At 45.7% G+C, this 26,017-nt stretch overlaps 1 protein-coding gene across 1 annotated transcript in view; it reads right to left on the reverse strand.

Moving 5' to 3' along the window:
- Plpp3 (phospholipid phosphatase 3) overlaps nt 1-24,429 on the reverse strand; it is a 77,723-nt gene extending 53,294 nt beyond the window's left edge. Inside the window, exon 1 of the mRNA XM_052716120.1 lies at nt 23,813-24,429. Within this exon, the coding sequence (XP_052572080.1) occupies nt 23,813-23,951 (139 nt within the window). The 5' untranslated portion in view covers nt 23,952-24,429. The remainder of the gene's footprint in view (nt 1-23,812) is intronic.
- Nucleotides 24,430-26,017: the final 1,588 nt, after the last annotated feature.

Consider the following 26,017-nt stretch of genomic DNA (forward strand, 5'->3'; position numbering starts at 1 on the left):
CAGGGGAGGGGAGGGGAGGTTCCAGGCCTCTCTAACCCCCTCCTTCCTTATGACCCTACCCACCTGACCCTCGGCAGAAGTAAGATACAAAGTCCCCACTGTTCTTTCTGCCTCTTTCCCTTCCCACCAACACCTTCCCCTCCCCATACACACACACGCACACACACACACACACACACACACACACACACACACACACACACACACACTTTTTTGGAGGGCAAAATGCCAAACAACATTATTCCCCTTCACCATGGTATTGCCATGAGAGCCGCCTGGTATGTTTGCCAGAGAAAGGGAAGGTTTTTGTGGCTATCACATCACCCTCCATCCACTACGGTTCCTCCCTTTGTGGAAATGGGCTTGAAAAGAAAGGGAAGGGTCCCCAAGTGGAATCTAATTGGTAAAACAAGAGGGAAGTACAAGGCTATTGGATCAGGGATTTGGGGGTGGTGGTGGTACAGGATTGTGCCTATGTGAATGCTTACAAAGGCACAAACTCCAGCATCTCTCCATCCCCCAGCACAATGTTATCCGCTGCCATGGGTAGCCCAGTTTAGAATGAGGGTGCTATCATGTGAGGTGGGAGGGCGAGACCTTATAATACAAAGGAGAATCCTTTGTATCTCCCAATCAAGGAATACTGTGTCACAGCCACAAGAAGTCACTAAAAAATAAAAATAAAAAAATGGTCTGGGGTGTGTTTGTGTGTTGATTTGGTTTTGTGCTTGTGGAATTAGCAGGTTTAGGTACAATCCTTCGCACTTTGGCCAAGTCAAGGCAATGTGACACCAGACTGGTGAGTTCTCAGGACTAAGTGTCCTCAGCTGCAAAACAGGTCTGGCCTGCAGTCTTGAAAGGCCATAGCGGGGATTTCCTGAGATAGTGTGCTAACAGCCAGCCACGGAGCAGGTGCGCAGCTCAGGCATCTTCCTTCCCATCCTCTGGATGCACAAAGGGGAAGGGAGCTGTTCCTAGGAAGGGGGCAGGTCCGTGAGAAATAATCCATCGCCTGCTGGTGCTGAGAACAAGCTGCATATGTGGGCTGCTGCTTGTCCATCAAGATGACAGAATGGGTCTCAGGGAATTAATTATTCAACAAACTCACCCTTCACAAATCCCATCCAAAGGAATGGCTTGATTCCTTTCAGTGCGCTGACTATACAAAATACTGAAAGTCCAGTACACTTCAAAAGCCTCACAAAAACCCAGGCCTGGCCTTGGCAGGAGTTCCTCAGCCACTGGGTTTTTCTGTGTGTGGTTTATAATAACATGCAAGGCTGATGCCAAGTCCTAATCTATTAAGGGACTGCCAATTAGCAGGGGGCTTAGAGTCGTGGGTTTGAGGACTGGGGAGTGGGCCTAATTAGGCTTGCAAATCATTTCTCTCCATTGCCTCTCACAATCTGACACAAGGTATACTAGCCAACTGTTCTAGATAGAACCGTTCTGTATCCCTGCGCACATGGGGCTTTGTTTGTGTTAGGATTCCAGACCTGAACGCTAGCGCTCAGGTTCCTGTCTGCACTCGTTGGCAAAGGTGGGATTGAGCGAGGCTATAACTGGGTGGTGAGTCCCAGAGTCAGACAGTCACTATCAGGGGCACTTACTAAAAAATAATAGTAAGATGCTGGGCCCTGCCTAGACCTACTCAAGCACTCAGTCAAAACAGAAAAAAGAAGATGAGAATGAATTGGCATTCTCCCTTGCCTCTCCCATCCCTCCCTCCTTCCCTTCTTTTCTCCCCTGCTCCCTTCAGCTCTCTTAGTGCTTGGGAATAAATCCAGGTAAGGAAATGGTCTACCATTGAGCCACACGGCCAGACCAAGAATTCTTATTTTGAAGATGATTCTATCACAAGGTGATTTGGCAATCACTGCTTCTAAAATATAATATGTCACCCTTGGCTAGAAAAACTATATAAAAATTGTACGCACGTGTGTGCGCGCGCACACACACACACACACATTTTTGTATATAATGTGATTCACATATGCATACACTAAGACAGTTTTAAACTGTACTGAATAGCAAATATTTCTTAAGCAGCTGTTGTGTACCGGAGCTGGGAAATACTGCGAGGAGTTAAAAAGGGCTGTACCCTTCAAGAGCTACCTTCTCTAGTAGAAAAGGGAGTGGCTGGGCAGGCACAGAAAGGCCACTCTGGTGGCTGTATGGGCAGTGGTCTGTAGCAAGGTAGGTAGGTAGAGTCAGCTGGCTCCAGGGAACCAAGGTGGGACTAACCGCCTTCCATGAATAGCTTTGGGCATTTCACACACATCCCCCTCCACCCAGAGTGAGATGTGTTAAGGCCTCTGTCACCACACTGCCACTCCAGATCCTAGACAGCACAACCAACTCAGATAAACACCGCCTACTCTCCAGGAGCATATGAAGCTGGCTCCATCTCAGGCCCACACACCTCTCTAAACTGATGGCTCACATCCCCTTACATAGACCCCCTTCAGGTGACCTTAGCACACAGCATAATTCCTTCCACAGTACACCTGAGTCTAGACTAGAACTGAACAGTTAACAGACAAACCTATCTGTTGGCAAGGAATCCAGAAAGGAAAACATTGGTACAGTATACCTGTCAATGAGTGGGTTCGGAGTCACACACTCGGGGTCTGGCCTTCACCTTTAACAGGTCCCTTGGCTTCCCAATGATATGGGAGGATTAGAGAGTGTGTGGGTATGCTCTGACAAGAACTGTTACTTCTGAGAATGTGGGGTATCTTCCCTAAAATGGAGACGAGTGTTACTAGGTATAGAAGGAAATCCATTATTACAAATGTAGATATTAAACATGAAGCCCACAAGCTTTTTGGTCATTTTTCTTGTTTTTATGAAATTGGAGGGATTGAAAATGTTTAAACAGAGTATAGGCTTTGGGGTAAAATAAATTTGAGTTTGGTGCTTTGATTTGCCATTAAGTGATCTACACAAACCTTTAGGCCATCTGTAAAATGGGGACAGTATGACTAATCCTGAGGAGGTGTCAAAGGCTATTATGGATTCCTGAGAAGTTAAGGTGTGTGTGTGTGTGTGTGTGTGTGTGTGTGTGTGTGTGTGTGTGTGTGTATACGTGAACAGCATTAATTCATGGCAACGACTGTTTCTCATGGTTTTCCCTACAAAATATATTAAAAAGGACAAAGGTGACCGAGGTGGCCTTTTGTCCCTATGATTTACATAGAACCCTTAAAGCAAGCAAGAGCATATGCAAAATTCAGACTTCCAATGTTCAGCTCAATGCTAAAGGAAGACGGGGAGTTTTCTCAGAACTGGATGCAGGTTTGGATGGAACGTCCTTGGAAGTCCCCCAGATTCCTTCACACTGATAGCTCCATCTCTGTCCCATAATGTATTTATTCATTCTCTCTTCATTTGCTTATTTCTAATAAATATTAAGCACTTACAATGAGCGAAGCAGAGGAGGGAATCACAGGAATCTTAGTTCAGACCCTTCATTTGTTATTCATGTGAGGAAATCAGGGAGCAGTCACTTGCCTGAGAGCTGTCAATGGAAAAGCACCTGGCAACTCCAGGAGCCTTCAATTTCAGTCCGGGCTGAAACTCTGATGGTGGTGTCGCCTCTCCTCCAGGAGCGCGCTGGCTCAGCAGGCACCATCAGCCCCTTCTGCCCACAGTGCAGGCAGGAGTTTCCACCTCCCTGTGAACTGGACGCCCTGAAGACCAGGGGTGGCTGGGATCATTCATGCTATGTTGCTTTTTAGCCTTCCTTCAGATTACTGAAGCATACCTGAAGTCATTTATGCAAGAAAAAGAAACCAAAACCTGGAGGGGGGAAAGAAGAGGAGGAGGAAGAGGTGGAGGACAGGAGGGGGAGGGGGAGGGAAAAGAGAAGGAGGAGGAAAGAGCAAGGACCTATATCTAATACCAGTTTTCCTTGGAATGTGGTCCAATCACCAGAGAATTATTAGGATGCCATACAGTCTATAGGTCACTGTAGTCATTGGATTTTTCAAAGGAATGGGCCTAGATCGTCAACAGGCTTCATAAATGCACAACTGTAATTAAGCTTCAGCTACGCCTAGTACGCTGCATTTAACCTGTTTTTTAAATAGCATCACAGTGCGGGTCAAAATCAGTTACATTTAAGTCAATAACCATCCAACATTGTCTCACACCAATCAAACTAGAATCAAAAGAGACAGTAGTTTTCTCTTGCTCGTGGCCTTTCCCATTCATGAGCAGGAAACAGGATACGATGCAAATAGACCATTTCAGAGGCAGACACACCAAAGTCAAATCACATGCTACTTCTTGGGCCCCAACTTCCTTACATACAGATGAGGGGCGATTATAGGTTGAAATGTATCCCCACCCAGAAGTCCTAGGTTGAAGCCCTTAAGAGATTGAACTCATTCAGATAAGTCTCTCTAGACAATCAAGTTAAACTGACGTCCCCGGGGTGAGTTCTAGTCCAGGAAAATCGGTGTCCTTAGAAATGAGAAATGTGCACCCAGGGATGGGCTTTCAGGGCATATTAGAAGGGATCACGTGAAATGGAAACGGCCATTGACAAGACAACGAAATAAGCTTAGGACTGACCCTTCCCTCACAGCCTCAGAATGAACCACCTTGCGCTTTCCCTCGACCTCCAGAGTTGTGAGACAACCCATTTCTGTCACCTAAGCTGCCTGATTTGTTCCTTAGCACGGCAGCTCTGGCGAATGGAGGGGCAAAGATCTGCCCCAGGGGTTTGTCTGGGCAGTACGGGAAACTAAACTGAACACGTCGGGGACAGACCAGTATGCAGTTAAGGGTAAAGCTCAGCTTAGGGCTGTCAAATGATCTGATGAAGTAAAGATCGTTTTAATCATCAACACAGAAAAACAAATGTCCGTGCTCTTAATTAATTGAAAAGAAATTAAATAAAAAAGGAAATATGCTGAAATGGATGCAACATACTAAATGGCAGATTATGTGTGATTTTTCTTTTCCGAATGTTGGCTGATGTAATTTAAAGCATCAATTATGGGAATTTAGACAAAAGGCTAAAAGGACATGTTAGTGACAGGAAAAAAAAATTAGATGGTTTCCGTTTTAATTTTTATTGAGCAACTTATGTATTGTATTAAGGACTTTGTGAATGGATGAATTCCGTCCCTCAGATTTCCCTGTCAAGATTCTACAGAAACCTGTTTCTTATGAATCTCTCTCCATGTATACATAGAAATATGGCATTTTCTCTGAATTGTACTGTCACCCAAATACTGGAGGTAAGTTCTGTACAAAACCTCTAAACACAAACAGCAGAAAACTCTCGGGTGAACGTCCTTCTGTTAACCAGAAAGCTACTGTAGCCCTGGTCAGGTCCAACTGTCAAAGTGCTTCCTGTGGAGCCCGTCCACACTGGGGAACAATCCACTCGTGTCTCACGGCAGCATCTATCTCATATTGGGCATCGGTTTGCAGATGCTAGGCTCCTGTACCTCCAAACTCAGATGTTTCCATTCTCGGATCACTGATACCCATTTGGGGAATGGAGGAAACACGTGATATTCCTAACTTATGAAAACTTGTACCATCTTGCCTGGGTCCCATCTGTTCAGCAGAATCAGTTTTCAAATGTGTAACCAAAGAAACCACCACTCCTCTTTGGAGCAGCAGTTTAGTTGACCCTCCCAGCATATGTCCTGTTGCCAGTGCTTCTGACAGACCCAGCCGTTTCCTTACTTATTCCTATTGTTTGTTCCCTTCACCAGGCATCTTACCACAGAGCTGACAGGAAGTGGGTCTTTTCTGGTCAAGGAAGATTCTGCTGTCTAAGTAAAGTTCACACACACACACACACACACACACACACACACACACACACACACAGGGTGGGGTGGGGGGCTCAGGAGTCTTCTCCGATGCCAATGGCCCTCACCTCAGTGTGCTGTCCCTGCTTTCCTCTGTTGGTTGGCATGCTGCCCTTTAGGATGTGTGTGGTGATGAGCATTACAAGTCTTACTTTCAGGAAGATCCAGTGCAAAACCCAGTTAGGATGCAGGAGGAGGAGCCTGGTGGGTGGGTGGGTGTGAATACTTGCACTGGGATGTGTTCCTCCAGAAATCTGTCCCTACACCTTCCGGTCCTCACCTCCCAGTCACAGAGATCCTGAGCCCCTGAGTGGGAATTGTGTCTTGTAAATTTTGCAGCCATGGCAGCCTAGTATAAATCGGGCAGTCAATAATAAATACTGGGTGATACGGTGGCGAGATGAATGCACTGATTTCAGTGATGGCTTTGGGCTTGCAAGAAAATCTCTGATCTATCTCCCAGCAAGCTGCTCTTACGAAAAAGGCAATATCCATGGACCTTTATGGATCGCTCCCCTTTCTGGTCAAAGACAGAGAGTGTTGTCAAGTCCAGGTTTTATAGAGTGTGCCGACTTGGCCGGCAGATGACAGGTAGCTTCTGAAACCAACTTTCCAGGGTTCCAGCAGAACCCCTCACTGTATGGGGAAACTTTATACTTCCTCCCTCGATCGCCCGAATCCCTCTTCTCGGCAAGTCCCAGGGCACTCTTCCAATCCCACAGTGCTCTGTGCTGAAGCCAAAGCTCAGTTTCCTGCCTCAAAGGGCCCTTTGTTTAGGCTCTCTTTCCCAATCAGCGTATCCTGAGCTTGAACCCCTAGCTTTTGAGAACTCCGAAGCCTTGGCACTAGAGGACCTGCCAGCAGGTTTGTGGTCCTTAACAGCTTTCACAAACCTCAATGTGAGGGAATGTCTCTAGCTAAAAAACGCTTTTCATGGGAGGGAGAGGAGGGAGTATTATTTTAAGAGTTGCAAAAACAACTTCAAATCGACTCTTTAGTCTTTAATTGCTACCAGAAGACTGAGGACTTCTTGTTCTCTCATACTTAATTAAGATGATAGTTTTAATCAACTTTAAATGATATTGGTTAATATGCTCTGCTCAATCTCTCGGGCAGGTTTTGCATCAGAACCCTGGAATGCATTAAAGACAAATTTCCAACATGGTCTCCCCACCTGGAAAACACCTTCAGCGAGAGCAGATGGAAGGGAGCTACATCTGCACAGCTGCCACTTAACTCTCTGGGAGGCTCCAGCGCACTTTGCAAAGGTCAGATACACGCGGTTCAATGCACGTTGAGTCCACTCACTGCAAATTCAGGGGGCACTCTCCTCTGCATTTACTTCTTCTAAAGCTTGCCAGTCGTCTATGGCACCTAGCAGTTCCCAAACACTTCTGGGGTCAGGGCACAATAATATCAAAGAACCTACTGTCACTAGGCACCTCCCAATCTCCTGACAGGCTGCAAAGTAGAAATTACCGTCCCCATTTCGCAGATGGAAACAGAAGTTCGGAGAGGTCAGTGATAAGCTAGCAAACGAAAGGTCCAAGATTTGAACTCAGAAAAGCCTGACTCTAAGACATATTTTTCTATTGTGGCACACTGCTTCTTAAGGTTTAGAACTTCCTGACTATGGGAATTATGATGGGAAATTGTGTCATCTTTTCGCCTCAATGACATTTAGCAATCCAACTGTCAAGACCTCCAGTGAATATCGTCTTGTGGGCACAAGCCTTTTTATCCCTGAGGACTTCTGAACATACTAGATACCAGTAGGCAAGGAAATTTAGACACAATTGTGAATGATTTGTTCATGGTCACTAAGTAGCTAGCCCCAGGGCTGGCATGGCTTGAAGTTATGATGATTAAGTACTCAGGTTGTGTGATGATGGGGTAAGGTGCTGGTAGAAACCAGCTTTCAGAATGGGTTCTCCTTCTATAACCCACGAGAAGGAAAAAGCATGGGAACAAAGGCTAGACACAGAGAACTGCCTGTTGCTCTTTAGAAACACTATGACTGACACATGAAGGTAGGTAGGAGTCAAAACAGGGCTGACGAGAGCCCAGACTCTTGAACGTGGGCATGTCTAGGGAGCAGAAAGGGAGGAGAAGGTGAATGGGGGTCACCTCTCTTTGAAAATAATTTTATTTGGGGGATTTCTTTTAACAATATCACTGTGCTTTGGGATGCTCTGTTATGGTCTCCAGGGCTTTGTAGACCACTGACATTTGGGATCAGCAGCTAACTCTCAAAATAACCACACCTGGCCGTTAAAGAGATGCTTAAAACTATGTTTCCCCGTATGGATTTGACCTTGAATCTGTTCTATAAGTGTCTTCTTCCCTCTGGAGTCTACCCATTTTGGGAGACATCTAACTTCTCTGAGTATAGTCTTCCCATCTATAAACTAAGGATGGGAGGGGAGGACTGGATGCTTGAGTCCTCTACCTTAGGCACTCTAAGATTATGCTAAAGAGTGGTCATCCATACTGTCGGTCAGAGGCAGCACTCCGCTAAGACGGTTTCATCAGTGTGGCCCGCTCCTTGACAAACAGTGGCAATGTTACTTACTGCCTTTAGCACTCTTCCTCCAACCCCCTTCCCAACATACGGTTAATAACCGCCCCCCGCCCCCCCACACCCCGAGTCTGCTACTCCTGCACAGAGTACATGGTATATTCATGTTACCACATCTGCCCGGCATCTGCTCCAGAAGACACAGGGGCAAGGACCGCATCCCATTCATCATTAGATCATGAAATCCGCAAAGCTCGTGTAGTTCCAGGCATAGTCCCTGAAAGGACTTAATCACTGCAATTCACCACAATTCTTATAATTATAAATAAAGTGATATGGTGATTAATGTTATGACAACCATTACATGCCTATGTTATGCTAAATAGTACAGGGTTAAAATGATAAGAAGACTGATTTTATTCAACATAATCTTTGGAACAGAACGTTTGGGAATTAGAGGGGTTGTGTACTTGGTGATGGAGTGGGAGGACTAACTGAATAACACCTTTGAAATAAGAGACACAGATCCAAGGTTAATTCCTAATACCTGACCTCTTATGCCTCAGTCTTACCATCTGTAAAATTAGAGTGAAACACCCTTTCCCCTGTGGGTACCATGTATCTGAACAAAAGAGACAAACCCTAAAAAGGCAACACATGCTCTACAGTCTTTGCTCTTCTTTCTTCTGAACCAGACATTCTGGTTCTTTCTCTCAGTCCCCTCAGAACCTCGAGACACAAGATTGATGCAGATAAATAGCTAAAGAGCAAATGTAATGAAGGACCCACCCTACAGAGTCACTTGGGTGGTGGTGGTGACTCTGTCTTTTGACCCAGGGTCTCTCGGTGTAGCTCAGGCTGGCTTTGCACTCTCCATCATTTTAATGGCTTTCCAATTGGTAAGAAAGCAAGAAGCTAGACATTGTTTGAAGTAATAGAACAAGTGTTACCACACAGCAAGGGGGACTTGGTCAAGGCAGCCCAGTCCGTAAGTTAGCCACAGTCAGGATATAAGTAGAGATAATTTTTGGTCTGCCAGCTCAGGCATCATTTCTCTAACAGTGGTTTTAGCAACCAGCAATGTAACTCAAGGGTAGAGGGCTCGTCCAGCATGTGTAAGGAGCTGGGTTCAGTCCCTGCAGCACAAGAAAATCATTCATTCATCCATTCTCTCCTATTTTTTTCCTGTTCAAAACCTGCTACAAGGTAAGGCTAAAATGAGGCAGGTTAAACTTTTTTTTTTTTTTTTTTTTTAAAGAAGCCACCATGGTTAGCACAAATTTATTTTTTGTTGACCAACTTTACCACATCATACAATAATATAAATGCTAAATTTAAAAGCCTAAGTTGTTTTAAGTTAGGTGCACACTCCCAGTCTCTCAAGTTCCTTAAACTATTATGGCCTGTTATGGACTCTCACCAGTGACTTTTTTCCATTTCATCACGATGGCTTACAGGAAGCAGGTATTAAGCAGTACTTAGCTTTATAATTACACTTAATAATGGAGCTATTTACAGAAAAAAAAAAAAGGTATTGTATCAGTGGCTACCTTGAGATTGTGGAATTATACGAAACAAAAAAATGTACTGTCCTCTTTGGGTCTATGTCCTTACTGTCTAGAATGCCGTTTTTAGTTATATATTTTTCAACAAAATGTGGGAGCTGTTTTATAAAAGAAACTTCAGATTTGGAAAGATGGCACCAAGGTACAAAGCAAACCCATTGTTTAAATTTTACTTCATTTTTGAACATTAGAAAGATGAACACAAAGTGGCGTGAGACCCACAGTAAGGCGAAGTCTGCCCAGAGGAAACACCTGAGATCCTGACTAACAAGAACTGGGTAGCACATTCCCCATAGGGAAGAAGAATGACATGGTATGGGGAAGGCTAGCCACTTGTGCCTCAGTGTGCCTCAGTGAGGGAAGGCAGAGACGAGAGGGAAGGGAATGGGAACAGGAAGGGTGGAAGACAGAGACAAGGAGGAAACAAATTCTGAAGGCTCTCAAGCATGCTGAGAGATGCACTCTACACTCATGGGAACTTTGTTCTGAGGAGAAGAGGCCTGGGCGTGCAGAATTGCCATTCAGAAGCACAACTCTTGGGTACATACTGCCCAAGGACACCTATGGATTGCCACCTAGAAATAGAATCTGAAAGGACATTTTTCCATATCTGATAATAGCACGTACTTAACGTAGAGTTTCAGAAATGGGGACAGTAGAGAGCACATTTCAGACAAAACTGCATTCCTGTCACAGATATGAATGAATATTCTCAAAGTCTTTCCTGTTCCCATGGCACACCATGTGTCTCAACAACTCATGCTCATTTCACCATCCACCAAATGGCAGCAATCGGCCAAGGTTCCCCAGCGAATACCACCAATTTCGAGACTGAATAGCAACGAGCTGCCTCATAGACCTTTTACTTTTCTAATTTCATCCAAGGATCAGATCAAAACACCTGGCTGTGTTCACCAAGCGCGCTGTGTGACTGACTTCTTGCCTTCTTACTTGCTCCTTCAGCGCAGGCTCCTCCTCCTCCTCCTCCTCCTCCTCAGTATATTTCTCTGTGTCTTCCCCTAAGGCATTGCACGTATCTCAATAAACAAAGGGCAAAGAGATGATAGCCAACCAAACTCAGGAACGTTCTCTGTGGTGGCTTTCTGACAACAGAGAATGGTGGACAGCCAGGGATTCCCTTTCCCGGTTGCCTTGTGGGTATTTCCTGTTGAGCTGTGAGCCGCGCAGGAAGAAGCCTGCTATGATTCCTAAGGAGCCCATCTCTAGCGCTTGTGCTCCGCATTCTAAGTGTGAAAGGATGTGTGCAAAATGGGACCACTCTCAGTCTTGTTTAACTTCTCTGTGTTTGTCAAAGCTCTATGCCAACCCCCTCAGAAAGAAATGCCACAGAACTTCTTTTAGGAGGTAAAAAGACCTACTTTATACACTTGGTCTCATGCTAATCAGAGCACCATTGAAATCCCAGCTGAATAGGAGCCCTACAATAGCCTGGGAAACACTCGGTGGTCTTTCCAAAGCTCAGGCTGCTTCAATCAAAGCATTTCACTCCCTGGCTTTTTAACTCCTTTGGAGAAGATGGATACCAAGGGGAATTAACACTGGGATCAGAAACCGCTACTCCTCTGCAGAAAAGTCACCCCGCTTCTGCACGAAACTTGCTGGGTTCTCTCACCATTTCTTCTAAGGCATTCTCTTCACTATACATGTAATGGAAGTGGACACAGGGTCCAGCGACCAGCTCTAGAGAGATCTTAAAACTGCACTTTTCTGGGAATCTTAGTAAATGATTTCTGCTAGAGATTAACTAGTTGAATTATTAATGTAGTATGTCACCAGCCACCAATAAGAGCTGAGACCGACCCTGCTGACCAGCTTTCTGGAAAAAAAAAAAAAAAAACCTGGAATGAATGCCAGCCTCCTCCTTTGCAGGGTTGTTGTGAAATTCAAGTAAGTTAATAATGCATGAAGTGCCTTAGTGCACAGCTTACCACATAATGGGGATTCAGTGAAGTCCATGCCCTTCCAGCCTGAAGTTCAGACTCTCGCCTCTATTCTCTTGAGAATCTACACAGGAACAGGAAATACTGACATGGACAGAGGGCTTTAAACCCCAAATCAAACTTAAATACTTTATAGGGCCTGAAACTTTTAAGACATTCCAATCGGTTCACTTTATTCATAGACTTGTTAGTTCGCTCTTGGAGAAAAGGATGTAGGTATCGGGTGGGTTCATGGCCAAGAGCGCCACCATTTTCTATCCTGAGGCTTGTCACTCAATCTCCCTGAACAGCAGCCGCCTCATCCATAGCATCAAGTAGCGGACGGTGGTTCCTTTGGGGCTGGAAGATCTGATGAGATGAAGACTTGCCTGACTACAGGATGGTTTTCAAATATCCACTTTACAACACTGCTCCTCCAGGTGTCATGATGGGGGTGGGAGGGGGTGTTTGCTTCGGGGCATGGTGGTGGGGAGCCTGAGGGATCTACAGTGAGAAAAACTAATGGAAGCAAGACAGAATATCTAAGTACAAACTCTCAGACGGACATAATGTCAGTTGGCAGAATTTTTCAGTTAAAGGTTATTAATTGATAATAAACCCTCAATGTCACAGTTGGGACAAGCACAACTGCGAACAATCCGTTCAAGGTAAACTCACAATGGAATAATTTCTCAGTGGACTTAGGAAAATTAAATCTAATATTCATGACAGCTTATGTCCCCCAGGGACGGAAAGCCCTGGGCTTTCAACGCTTTGACCCAAGATGTATATTTTACTTTCCCAGCCAGTCCCTAGGAGGTCTGCACTCATACAATGCCTAAAGTTCAGGCCTTTCACAAAGGTGCTAGGAGCCCACTAGCCCTCCTGCCATGCCAGGGGAATTGCTCTCTGAAGAGATTTCAATGAGAGGCCCCTGAACAAAAGACTCTCTGGTAAGTGAGTCGGTAACACCTTTGGAAATGTTTTTAAGATCTCAGCTTTCCAGAAGTTCCTCCTCAGGAGCACAGACTGTGCAGTTGCTGTGGAGCAAAGCACCAGGCATTGAATCAAAACAGCCACTAAGGGCAAGATGTCAGCAAACGCGAAGATGAGAAATGATGTGTTAGGCTGTTCCTCCCTAGAAGCCTACAGAGGCCAAATTGACCAAAACAGCCCCTTTGGGCAAGTGTCTAATGAAATGGGCTGTGTGGCTGAGAAACATTTCTGCCACTTCCTGTTGGTGGTTGCTAGCTTTATAACAATGTGGGTCATTTGTGGGGAAGAGGCCAAGAGGAGAAGTTCTATTTACTGCATTTAATGAGCGAGCTGCATCCGCAGACACTAACCAGAGAAGCTCAAAATTTACCACTACAGCAGACTGAACCCACGGCACAAAAAGGGTCACGAACAGAGTGACCCGTTATTGCTGCCTGGTCTGAGCTACAAAGGGGCTCTAGTTCAAGGCCCTCCCAGCCCTTAGGAAGCCTTCCCATGGGCCTCCAAGATCCAATACTCTCCCCTTCCTAGTTCAGGGCTTTACACCTTTCAAGGTGCCAGCATGTCCAGCAGTGAAGATCCCCGAAGCTCCTTCTTGCCCTCTCCCCAATTACTTCTAGAAATATTTTCAACCATTCTCTACTTCTGTGAGGCAAAGGATGAAGAGTACCAACTGCATCTCCTAATGGACAAAAATAAGGAGTAGGCCCACAGTGAACTGACAGGTGTCACTCAAATCATAAATTTAGAATGCGGATGCATGGACTAGTCTAGGTAGATGCTGGGGCTTTTTAAAAAAAAGCACTTATTTTATATTATTCTATGTTTACAGACGTTTTACCTGCATATTATGTCTGTGCACTGTGTGTGTGAAGTGCCCACAGAGGCTAGAAGAGGGCCTTGGAACCCCCCCACTCCCCCACCCCCGCCCCTCAGCACTGGAGTTACAGTGAGCCACTATGTGGGTGCTACGAATTGAACCTAAGTTCTCTGCAAGAACTGCCAGTGCTTTTAACCAATGCACTATCTCTCCAAGTTAGTCTTTGCAAGTTAGTTGCCAGTAACATGCAGTATACATTAGATATTCTTGAGGTATCCAAACAGCCATAGACTGTACCACGGTTGCCTGAACTGACCTTAATGGGTCCAGAAACCCCAGAGTGAAAATCACAAATCTAACTCACTTTGGACAACTTGCTCTCCACGGATGACTGATAGAAAAGCAGGCTTGAGGGAGAAGGGGGGAAGCTAGGGCTTCACAAACACTCTGAAAACCTAAGCAGGAGAGTTGAGCAGTGAGAAACAGCAGTTCGGAAACACTCGTACAGCATCATTTAGGGGAGTTATTTTCAACCTTTCTGAACCTCAGCTCTATAAAACGGAGATAAACATGATTGGCACTTTGTAGGTTCCTCGGAGAACTAAATTGTAATGGATGTACAGCGCGTAACCTGGTAAGAAGCTCCCAGCTAATACCCAATACATTATAAGCAACTGTCATTTAGTCAGGCTTCATTCAGTCCAAGTCCCCACAAATATTAGTTGAGTGAACTTGAGCAAGACACTTACTTACCCTCTCTGAGTGGAGGAGCCAGTGACAAGCATTGGCTTCATTCTGTTTCTGGAAACATGGAGGGATCATGGAAAGCTGCTAATAGTAATGAAGGTCATCTCTCCTTCGCCCTCTTCAAATATCTGTGCTTTCACATCCCACACATTAATCACTTGACGCTTAGCGCATTTTACTATCACGTGACGTGCCCTGTGATTGTCTTTATCTTCTTTAGTATCTCCTGACATCCAGCATATGAGTCTCAGTGATAGGACGCCATCTGAATTCTGAGATGGTGATTAGAGATCCATCCAGTGGGGGAGGGGAGAGAGAATACTCTAAACAGATGGGTTGGTATGGTGTGGCCTTAAGATTGTGCTAACTGGGGTCTAGGAGTGTAAAATATTTGGACTTCACAGTTCTCAAGAGCCTCTGAAGTGGTTTCTTTTGTTGTTGTTCTGTTTTGATTTTTCATGTGGAAAGTTCAGTCTGTAAACTGAACTTTTAGCCGTTATCCAGCACGTTGGTGGGTCTAAGTGACCACCCACCCTCTTTCTCAGTCAGGATACTCTTCTCTGCTCACTCACCTTAAACCCAGTGACAGGATTTAAAGGATTAAAAAGTCTGTTTCTTTGTGGGAAAATGTCTTAAGAACAAAATGATCTGGCAGTGTGATTTCACAACTATCCTACTTCCTAAGACCTCTGGTAAAACTTTTTTTTTTTAACATATTTTAATTCATCTAAAGTGGTGCAGATATGATGGAAATAATTTGGCAGTTCCTCAAAAAGTTAAACATCTAATAATATGACCAATCAATCCCACTGTTTATATATATATATATATATATATATGTGTGTGTGTGTGTGTGTGTGTGTGTGTGTGTGTGTGTATATATATATATATATATATATATATATCTCCAAGAGAATTGAAAACATAAGGACACTCTTCCTATTCATAATAGCCCAAAATGGGAATAACCTGTAGATCCATTAAATAATAAGTATATCAACTAAACATGGTATATCCATACAATGGATTATTATCTGGCAATAAAATAAATGAAGTACTTACTGATACATGCTACAATACAGATGGGACTTTAAAACATTAAGTGAAAGAAGCCAGCTACAAAAGACCATGTAGCATACTGCTGATTTATCTGATATCCAGAATAAGCAAATCTATGAAAGAAAAAAGTGATTAGTGGTTGTTAAAGATCTGGGAGAGGTGCACAGGAACGGGGAATGATTAGTAAAGATCAATTTCTTTTTACAGAGATAAATTCTACAGTTGGTTATGGTAATAACTGTCTAATTCTGTGGCCGCAATAAAACCCAATGAATTGTGTGCCTTAAATGGCTGCATCACGTGGTATTATAAATTATATCTCAACAAAGCTGTTTCTTAAATATCATTACAACACAAGAAAAACCCTCACACAAAACCAGGAGGGTTTTCAGTTCGTTCCTTCTAAGGGGCATTTGAGAAAATCTGAAGTCCCAGGTTGAAGAAGCGGATGACTTGTAGTCTCAGTTTTGTTGTGGGGTGATACACACGAAGAAGCACCCACTAGTCATACCACAAGGCTTTCTTCTACGGGTGCCACCTGTAGAGTGCTGAACAGGAGGCTGACCTCACCCCAGTTTCTCGGCTCCCTCGAGTGTGGAGTGACTACAGAACCCAGCAGAGCCTCAAGATCACCGTTGGCAGCTATATGAAAATTTCCATGATAAAAAAGAAAGCAAATGGCAAAGATAAAACTCCCTTTGTTCTATTGGTCCTCGAAAATAATGCCCAAGGCCCCCAGCTGTCATGGTCAGCCCCTTTTCTCAGTCTGGCATTATCCCTGTCTTCCAGCTTCATCTCTGGCCCCCTCCCTCCCTGGCCCTCACAATGCGAATGGACCACGTTACACCCCAGCTTCCACCAAAAACATTTCCTAGTTCTTTGACTTAGGATCCCTTTGGTTCCTTCCCCTCTCGCCTAGAACCTGGTTTCATACCATCATCCCCTCCATCACGCCCCACTGTGTTTATCTAGGTCCCCCCTTAAGGCTCCTGTGTCATTATTAACCAAAGGCTGTTTTCCCTTCCTTCACCAGCCTGGGAATTCCTTGGGGGTAACCTAGGCCACCTTGCTCATAGTAGGTACTCCAGGAACATCCGTAGAAGACAAGACTTGAAAGGCAGGTGCAGACACAGACTTGATCAAATCTGCTGTCTAGAAATTATATGGATTTACTCTGCAAACTAATGGGGGGGGGCGCAGATATGAAGAAGACATCAATGAGAACGACTTCCTTCATGAGTGTAATTGTGTATTATGCACTTCAGGGATACATACACAGGAACCAGCGCATACTGCTTATTATAACAAGGCACTTATGCTGATCTGCATTTCTCTGCAAAACTCTCCAGGCATATAATTTTGTTAATTTGTGACAAACCTCAAAAACACACCATCAATACCCTGATTACAATATGCACTTTGAAAGCGAACACACACACACACACACACACACACACACACACACACACACACACAAATCAACTGTATCTTTCAAAGGCTTCCTTTTGGGCACTGTTCTTACCCTCATTGTTCGATATGTTTTACTTTTGGGGATTTTAATGCCAATCCTAACTTATAAATTTACCTGGACCTAAGCAAAGACTAGTACCAAGAAGACGTTCAATTAGTAAGACCTCCCTTGCTTTTGAGTGTCAGTGCGTCCAGTCGATGTCTGATCTTCAGAAAATTATTTAGACCCAGACTCCGGTTCATCCATCACAAGATGAGAATAATTTCTACCCCAAGCGTTATTCAGAGGCATTTTTAAAAGCCCAGTCTTTGAAAACGTTGAGTTCCTTTTCTTTTCTTCTGGGATACAGTATAAAGGGTGGTGTCTGTTCAAGCTCCAATCAGTCTAGCAGTGAGCTGAGGTAAGACGCACCTTCTAGAACAAGTCCCAGTCTGAAGAACAGGAATATGTCAAAAACTACCTCGTCCTCCCAACTCACCCCAGGAGCCTCCGGCCTCACACAGCGATGTGGACTAAAAGTGAAACCTGTTTGTCTCGTTCCTCTTTTGACTGACATTCGCAAGGGAAATAATAGAAGACTCTCAGAGCTGTGCCACATGAAAGGTCCAATTTCAAACACACGGATATCAGAAAGGCAAGACCTTGTTTCTCCTCCTGCTCTGTCTCGACCCCTTAGCAATTACTAGCCAGTCCAGTCCTCAGGTGAGCAGGGCATTGTGCTCCCATGCATGCCCACATCATCTCATTTTTTTACAGATGAGAAAGGAGGCCTCAGTGGGATTAGATCGCGTAGTATTAACAGAGCTCGGAGCTCTCATTGCAAGAGAGAGAGAGAGCACCCAGCCTCTGACTGAAAAGCTTGGACTTTTCTTCTCAGGCCCTCCACCATTCGCTCACTCCCTTCAGAAAGGCCTGTTTTTCTGATTGAGATTAAAAACATAATAATAACCTTGGTATTGTGAACAACAAAATTCTAAAGATTCCGTATATTTGGGAAATGAAGAACTGTTCCAATGGTTTATTATTATGGCCCTAAAGAGGCTGAGTCCATCTTAAACTGATACACAGCCAGTCAGGTACCACTGCCAACTCCACTGTCAAGTATGGTCTTTAAGGATCCTGTGCCCTGTACGGAGCCCTGGAGAACAGGTGGCAGATATCTGGACTTTCATAAAAGTGACCCAAGTGAAATGGAACTAAAGGAGCACATCCTCCTTGGGCTACCCTGAGGAGTGGGTGGTGAGGGAGGGTGAACAGCTCCGAGACAGCATGGTGACCAGCAGGTAGTGGCTGGGCTGCAGCTTCCCCAGCTTAGCATCATTATCTAACCCGTGTGGTTGACCTGCATATGTCAAGCGAGGGGCACCCCCTTCCTTAAACAAAGAGCACCCCAGGAAGTCAGCATTTCATTCATTTCCAAAGACTGATGTCCTTGGAATTTCCGGTCAGCTTCTCCTGCACAGTCACAGGACAAAAAGAAGTGTAAGGCCTAAAACAGGCCACTGGCCCAAATTCTCTGCACCCTTCCAAAGACAGTTGTTTTTTTTCCTCAGACGTTACAGACCATCTCTTTTCCAAAGGAAGAGAACATCAGCCACCAAAGGTGACCGAGGCGCCCGCCCTTTGGCCTTCCCAGACAGGTCAGAAACCTGCCACTGTTTCTTCAGCTAATGGAAACCATCCGCGTCCACTCTGCCAGCTTCTCTTCCTCGGACGTTTTCCCTTTAATAAGTTTCAGGAAACTTTACAAAAACAAGAAAAAAGCAGGGCTTTGTCCCAGAACGCTGGAGGGATAAGGAAAGTGGAGGAATCGACACTGCTCTCATCACTAACACAGATCATGGCAACAGGGCTCCTGGGGCAAGAACACACTTTTTAACTTCACACCCTTCTCTCGCCTCTGCTTCAGGACACAGGTCACTCCTTTGCGGACTTTACCAATGAGGAAGCCGAAGCCTGGAGAGGTCAAATGACCTTTGTCCAAATCACACCTAGGGGTGTCAGCTTTATGTCCCCTTGCAGTCTCAATCTGCATGACTCCACAGACTGTACTGCTTTCCCAAGACTTTGTCAAGCTGACTTGATCTGTGTAAGCCTCCACTTAGCAATCCAACGCATGTCTGTTTCACCTTTCACTCACACACCAACTTCACATCTCGGAAAAGACAGATGCATGGCCAACAATAAACCCCAAACACAGCCTAACAATGCAGAAAGTCCTGGAACATTCAGTGCAAGGACAAAAAAGCCCGCTACATAATTCAATTGCCCTTAAGACATCACGTGCTACACAATATAGTGATTCTAAAACAGGCCTGATACAAATCAGTCAAGGACTTTATAAAAAAAAAAAAAAAAATACAGAATCCCAGGGCCTGCCCAAAGCCCCTGGGGAAACTTAGCACTTGTATTGCGCACCAGATGGTTCTCTCATCAGGTGAGTTTATTAAACATGGACATAATAGGCACTACCCACATTAAAGATTACCCTCAATACTGTACAGAACTGAATTGACAATGAGGTGGGGCTTCTCCAAAAATATTACTACCTACACAAGGAAGAAGCCCTTGACCCCAGTGCCCTCAGCATCGTGCTGTGACCCACTGGGCGTTGCCAGCCCAGACAACTGCACAGGAAGGGGCAAAGAATCTCAATTGACAGGCACTCAAAAGGCTACAAACGTTGGCACTCTCCCACCCAGGCAGCTACCTCCAAGGTATCTCGTAAGAAGACTCTAGGAAAAATAGAAAGAAAATGGGTAGGGTAAGTGGGGCGGCAATTTTGGACAATAAGGACATGGAGGTTTTCCACCGTCCTAGGAAAGCCAGTAGAGTTCACCTACTAAGCCTGGGCCACCTTCATGTTTCTTACAATGCCTGCAGGATAGTTGGGCGGGTGGTTCAACAGCAGGTCCATGACAATTTGTTCCTATATTCTGGGGCTCAATGATACATTAAGTTATCGAAACCAAGACTACTTCATTTGAGTTATTTAAAACACAGTAAACACAATAACTGAGCAACAAGAACATGAAAGGCACGTGCTGGGCTTGTTTACTTGTTTGCTTTTGATAACTATGAATTTCAGAGAGCAGGTCAGAGGACACATCGGGCCAAGAGGTTGGGGGGAGCTTTCCAGTTAACACCAACTTAGGCTAATTTTCTTCATTATTTCTTTGGTCAAATTTGAGTGTCTCCAGCATATCTGCCAGCCTACAAAATTATGAAGAACTTGGAGTTCAAGATGACCTAGTCTCCTCTCTCTCTCTCCTTTGCTGCCATGATAAAGAAATCTGTGTCCAGAAAGTTCACGTGAATTTGCCCAAATCACATAGTGACAAGTCGACACAAGACGGGAACTCACACCTCCACAGGCTCCTTAGTTTTTGCAATAGTTCCTAGAAAAAAAAAATGCAGAAATGTTTTCTTCCTTTCTGTGAGTTCCCAGAGTATTCGACGGTGGCCTGGGATTTTAGACACAATTCGACTCAACAAGCCATTTTGCAGGGGAAAAAAATTAAAGCTCATAGAAAAATCAGTGTGTCCACAAACATGTAACTAGATTTGGGAGCAGCCAGCCACCGTCTAAGAAACCTTAGTTTCTGTGTGTAAGGGTTCCATTCTGTTCTCTGTGCCCCACTGTCCCTCTCATTATCAAATAGCACAAAAGTAATGATGACTAACAGATGAATAGTAACAAAGACACTATGTATATACCATGCATGGAACCAGCTCTAAGGTTCTTATCACAACTATTGCAAATCAAAACTGTCAACATGTGAGAACACCAGATTGAATGGTGTGGTTCTGAATTGCCGACAGAAGAGTTAGAAATCATTTATCCTCCTACTTTGGTCCAATGTGGGGAATGTGAAGACGTGAAGAGGCAGACAGCTCTGCAACTAGGCTAAAAGATTTTTCATGAGGTCTGAATCTCACTAATCTCCAATGGAAAAGGGACTCCACTTAATCCTAGCTGGCTGACTTCCTGGAGAATCGACCCTTCCTACCTTGAGAGGAACTCTTTCTGGTCTATATCACGGAGATAGTGCAGGCAGGGGCTAGGAGTGAAAAGTCTACTAATTGATTTATATTTTTAAAAAAAGACTAACAACTTAGACAATAGGAAATCTTCTCTGTGGTCCTCACGGAACTCCATACACCAGAACTAATGTGAAAGAGAAAAAAGGTAAGAAGGGGTACTTAACTGAAACAAAAACAAAAAGGATTTCAGAAAATCTAGCATGCCAAGATTTGCAATTGTATTTAAAAGCAGCCAGTGGATAAAGGTAACTGTTGATGGGCGGGAAGCTCTCGGCGGGGTTCTCTGACACCACATTCTTTTGACCTTCAAACAAGAGTGGACCTTTTGGTTTTCACCCAAAATTTAACATTCTGAAAAGGTATGTGAAGCAAGTTAAAGTACTTGCCTATTTCCACTTACATAACAGGCACCCAGCTCATCAGCTTTTCATTTTTCCAGATACTAGGAGATGAAGCTAGGTCTATATTCCTATGGGAGAACAAACAGAAAACTGTCTCTCTTCCTAATATATTAGTACCCTGTAATGCAGACCATATGATCAATAAACTGTAGAAAAATTAAATCATACTGACAGTCTTAGGCAAAAACCAAACCAAGTAGAAACATTTTTTTTTTTAGGACTGCAGTGTGTAGAATATTAAAATCACATGTTGTATTATTAAATCTTCTTTTGGAAGCCAAACAGAGTTATGTTGCATAACCACCTCAAGATACATGTTAATCTTACAGATAGTTTTTCCAATTAAAGGTGTTAGAGTCTGTTTAACCAGCGATGCTGTAATAGATAGTTTGTGCTTATGCCGAAGTTTGACAACTGGTTTAGAATTTTCACTCTGGGGAGACACTTGCTGCAAAGAAGGAGCTGAAATGCACGCACATACACTGCACCCCTTAATTTCACCCCGAATACACAGGAAAACATCTTGGGGTGCCATTGTCCCTGCATAAGCTGTAGTTGACAGGCACTGTTCTCCACACACTGCTCAACACTGCCTTCTTTTTATAAGAATGCAACATCTTTGAGAGCACTCCACCCCCCCCCCCCAACCAAAAAGAGTGTCTAGAAGCTAGAGCAATGAGTGTAAAGGCTGCCAAGGGAAGTCCAGCTTGCCTAATGATAAAGTGGGGGAAAGAGGGCTTGCCCCACAGACTGCAGAGAAAGTGCTGATCCCGCCCACCATGGACACACTCAAACCCTGGGAGGCCTCAGACAAGTGTGCTGCACACAGCTTCAACCTTTTTAATGTTTTCTCCATATCCCCACCCCACCCCAACAACTTGATTAGAAGACCTTAAGTACTCATCTGTTTCACTCTGCATGATAATAAGCCCGCTGCCACCAGGAAGGTAGGCCCCCCCAGTGACAGCTCCTCTACATAGCATCTTAATGTTGAACCTCTGTGAATTGAACAGGGAATGGGATCCCCATGAACTACAGCTGCCCCCTTCCTTTTCACAGACTGCAATCTTACCTCTCTATCGGAAGGGGGGCCATTCTTAATTTTAAATTCTAAGAAACCTATCGACTCACAAAATTCTCTGAGGGTGGTTGGACAAGAACAGGAGGCCACTGCCTAAAAGTCCGCCACAAGGTAGCAAAGCCGCACGATCTGCACGAACTAACTCCCTTCCACGGGGACTGAAGCCTCCGTGCAGGAGTTCTATTTTGGGGGAACTGGACGGGGAACACAGATGTTTCTTCAGTTAGCAGTGTTGGCAGAACAGCTCCTGGAAGGCATCCGAGTTCTTAATGCAGGAAGGGGCCTCACAAACCATCTACTTGAACCCACTCATTCAACTGAGGAGGAAACTGAGGCCAAGGGGGCATTTAGGTGGCACACCCATCTGGAGGCAGAGGGGCAAGGCTCTGGTGACAAGTTTTGCACACTTGGGTTTACATCAAAATTCACTTAAAAGAAAAAAAAAACAGTCCTATTTTTACTTCAACCTCGGGACTACGGTGGATTCACGTCAATAGCTTCTCTCTCCCCTAGCCTGGTTCAATAACCGCCCCCCCCCCCGACCCCCTCCAGTTCCTTTGACTCCCACCACCCTTCCAGCTGGAGCTTACATCTGTTCTGAAAAAACAGACGTGCGCTAGCGCCTCAGCTTTGAGGGAGTGACGCTCAACTGTGGTCCCCAAGCAAGATCGTGGCTGGCTTTCCTTCAGTGGCTTCCTGGGTGAACCCGACTCCTAGCCCCTGCCTGCACGAATCAGGGAGTGAGCAGGTTTAAAACGGATACCCGCGAAGCTGCCTACCACCTGGCACACAGTAGGCGCTCAACAAGTGACGCGCTCCTCGGTGCCCAGGACCTGGTTGGGAAGAACCCAGTCCCACTCCCCGGGGGCTTTCAGCCTAGCGAGCAGCGAGTGACAAGGCCAGCTTGCGCGACTGGCCCTGCAAGGCAGCGCGACGGAAGGGGTGGATGTTTACATGCAGCCGGGACCAGCAGCGCCACTGCCGTTGGAGCCCGGCTCGCCCAGAGACCTAAATGGGTCTCGCACAGACTCGGATGCAGGGAGGAGAGCCACAGGCTGCCTCCAGATCATGGAGCTCGAGCCCACACCTTTCCGAGGGGCTCTGCCCCGCTCCCAACGGGAGATTACCCCTGAGAAGCTGGTTCCAGCTGCCGCGAATGCACAAGCACGCCCCAACTTGTGTTCGCAGGCCTGGGATTGGGGGGTCCGGGAGGGCGGGGAGCTCGCGGCTAGCACGGCGCCCGGAGGATGGCTGCGGAGCCTCAGGGGCTGACAGCGCGGCGGGGCCCGGGGTCCGGAGGGGGTGGGGGTGGGGTGACCCATGGGGCTGCGCTCACCCATGAAGAGGCAGAAGAGGTCGAGGCAGATGAGCAACACTCGCTTGCTGCCGCCCTTCCTCGGGTTGTTGTTGAGCGCCGGGCTGCCGCCGTTCTTACTCTCGGGGACGATCGCCTTGTCGTACTTGTAGTTTTGCATGGCGCTGGCAGCGGAGAGCCTCCCGGGACGCTGCGGGCCGCCGCTGTTCAGGAGCGGATCTGCGGGCTCGGGACGCGGCGGCGGGAGTGCAGTCCGGCCGAGTAGTTCCAACTGCAGGCGCGGATAGGTTTCCCCTCTGGGCGCCTCTGCTTTCCTCTCAACCCCAAACTGTTCGCTAGTCCAAGAGGAAGAGAGCCAAATCCCGAGCAGAAACTTTTGCAGCGCTGTGCTGCCCGGGACGCGCACGGCTGGCGTGCGTCTGCGTGCTAAAGTTTGCGAGTGGGCAGCGTCGGCGTCCCGTCACCGTCCTCCGCAGCTACTTAATGAATGGAGCGGCGCGGAGCCCAGCAAACTCCGCCGCGTCCTGCAGCTCTGGGCAGCGTCTGCTCCAACTCCAACTCTGCCTCCTCCTCCTGCTCCTCCTCCTCCTCCTCCTGCTGCTGCTGCTGCTGCTGCCGCCCGGGCTGCCGCTGTGATCGCTCGGTTTGTTTTCTGAGCTTATATTTCACGAGCTCCTTTAAAAAGCGAGGGGGGAGGAGAAGGACCTCCTTACTTGGCTCCGACGGGATTCTGAAAGCACAGCCCCTTCCTTAAGCTGCCTAAAACGTAGGATAATTAAGGCCACATTTCCCCCACCCCCTTTTAGAAAAAAAAAAAAAAAATCCTAAAAGGAAAAGTTGCTCTCAAACCAGAGAATCCGGGAGCCCCTAGCGTTCAGAAACTCCAAAGTAAAAAGAAGCATTTTCTTGCTGGCCTTGGAATGGGTGGGGGGCGCAGAGGGAGGTCTGTAATACCAAAATGCAGTTTTATTTATTTACAAATTTCAGCCTTGAATGGGATTATCCTAAAAATACAATTTTCAAGGAAAGCTGAGTTTGTTGTTTGGGTTTTAACACTCAGGCCTGGATAGTTGTGCTAGGCTCAGAAGATAATATGGTGTAAAAGACTCCGGAGCCAGATACCTTGTTCTAGAATCCTGGCTATGTCTCTGTGCCTCAGTTTCCCCACTAGTAAACTGTCTTCCCACGAGTAAGTGTTTCTCCCCAAGCAGTCACGGTGAGGATATAATGAATTAATCCACAAAAGCTTCTAGAATAGTGCTTGTACATCAGAAGAGCTCCATAAGTTGAGCCAATACTTTATTACTGAATGTGGGAATACCAAATCCAACCACACCCACCCCTTTGCTAGTCCAGCTGGCCTTCAATGTACCTGTGCCACCCTGGGGAACTCCAGAGTCAACAGTGGTCCTGGCCTTGACTTTCAAGTAATCTAATGTTTTCCCTTGGATGTTCTCATAATGTTGACTATTTTTATGTGAGTTGTTTTTTTTCTTCAAGATAGGGAATGAATGCTTGTAGGATCAGGGCCCTCCCTTACCTTACATCTTCCAAAGCACACACATACATTTCTTCTATGGGTCTTTATTACAGAGATGAAAATGATTCTAGTCTTTTTTTTTTGAGACAGGGTCTCTCTACATAGCCTCCATTATCCTGGAACTCACTATGTAGACCAGGCTGGCCTCGAACTCACTCCATCTTCTCCCAAGAGCTGGGATTAAAGGCAACCGTGTACAATTGGTTCTAGCTTTTTAAAAAGATATTATGTGTTCTATATGTATTAGTGTTTTCCCTGACTGTTTATCTGTGCCCCATGTTCATGCAGCACCCACAGAGGCCATCACAGGTGTCAGATCCCCTAGAACTGGAGCTACAGGTAATTGTGAGTCACTGTGGGTGCTGAGAACCCAGCCTAGGTCCTCTGCAAGAACACTAATCACTCTTAATCACTGAACCGTCTCTCCAGCTCTGGGTTCTAGCTTTTGGATGCATAGTACCAATCATTGGCTGACTGCCTTAATTGGACCATTCCATAACCCTATATCCCACTTTCAACCATCTTGAATATTCCTTTCAACTGCCCACCCTCCCGCCTCCAGCTGTCTTATACCTCTGCCTACACTGCAGATCTTCCTCCCCTAACTAGCAAACTGTTTCTCTTCTGTGCACCCTGACCTTTTACCTCCTCTCTGTACCCTGGCTTGATTCCTGCACAGAATTAAT

The sequence above is a fragment of the Peromyscus californicus genome, unplaced genomic scaffold (genome assembly GCF_007827085.1).
Source record: "Peromyscus californicus insignis strain IS unplaced genomic scaffold, ASM782708v3 Scaffold_5__1_contigs__length_169319896, whole genome shotgun sequence".
Taxonomy (NCBI): domain Eukaryota; kingdom Metazoa; phylum Chordata; class Mammalia; order Rodentia; family Cricetidae; genus Peromyscus; species Peromyscus californicus.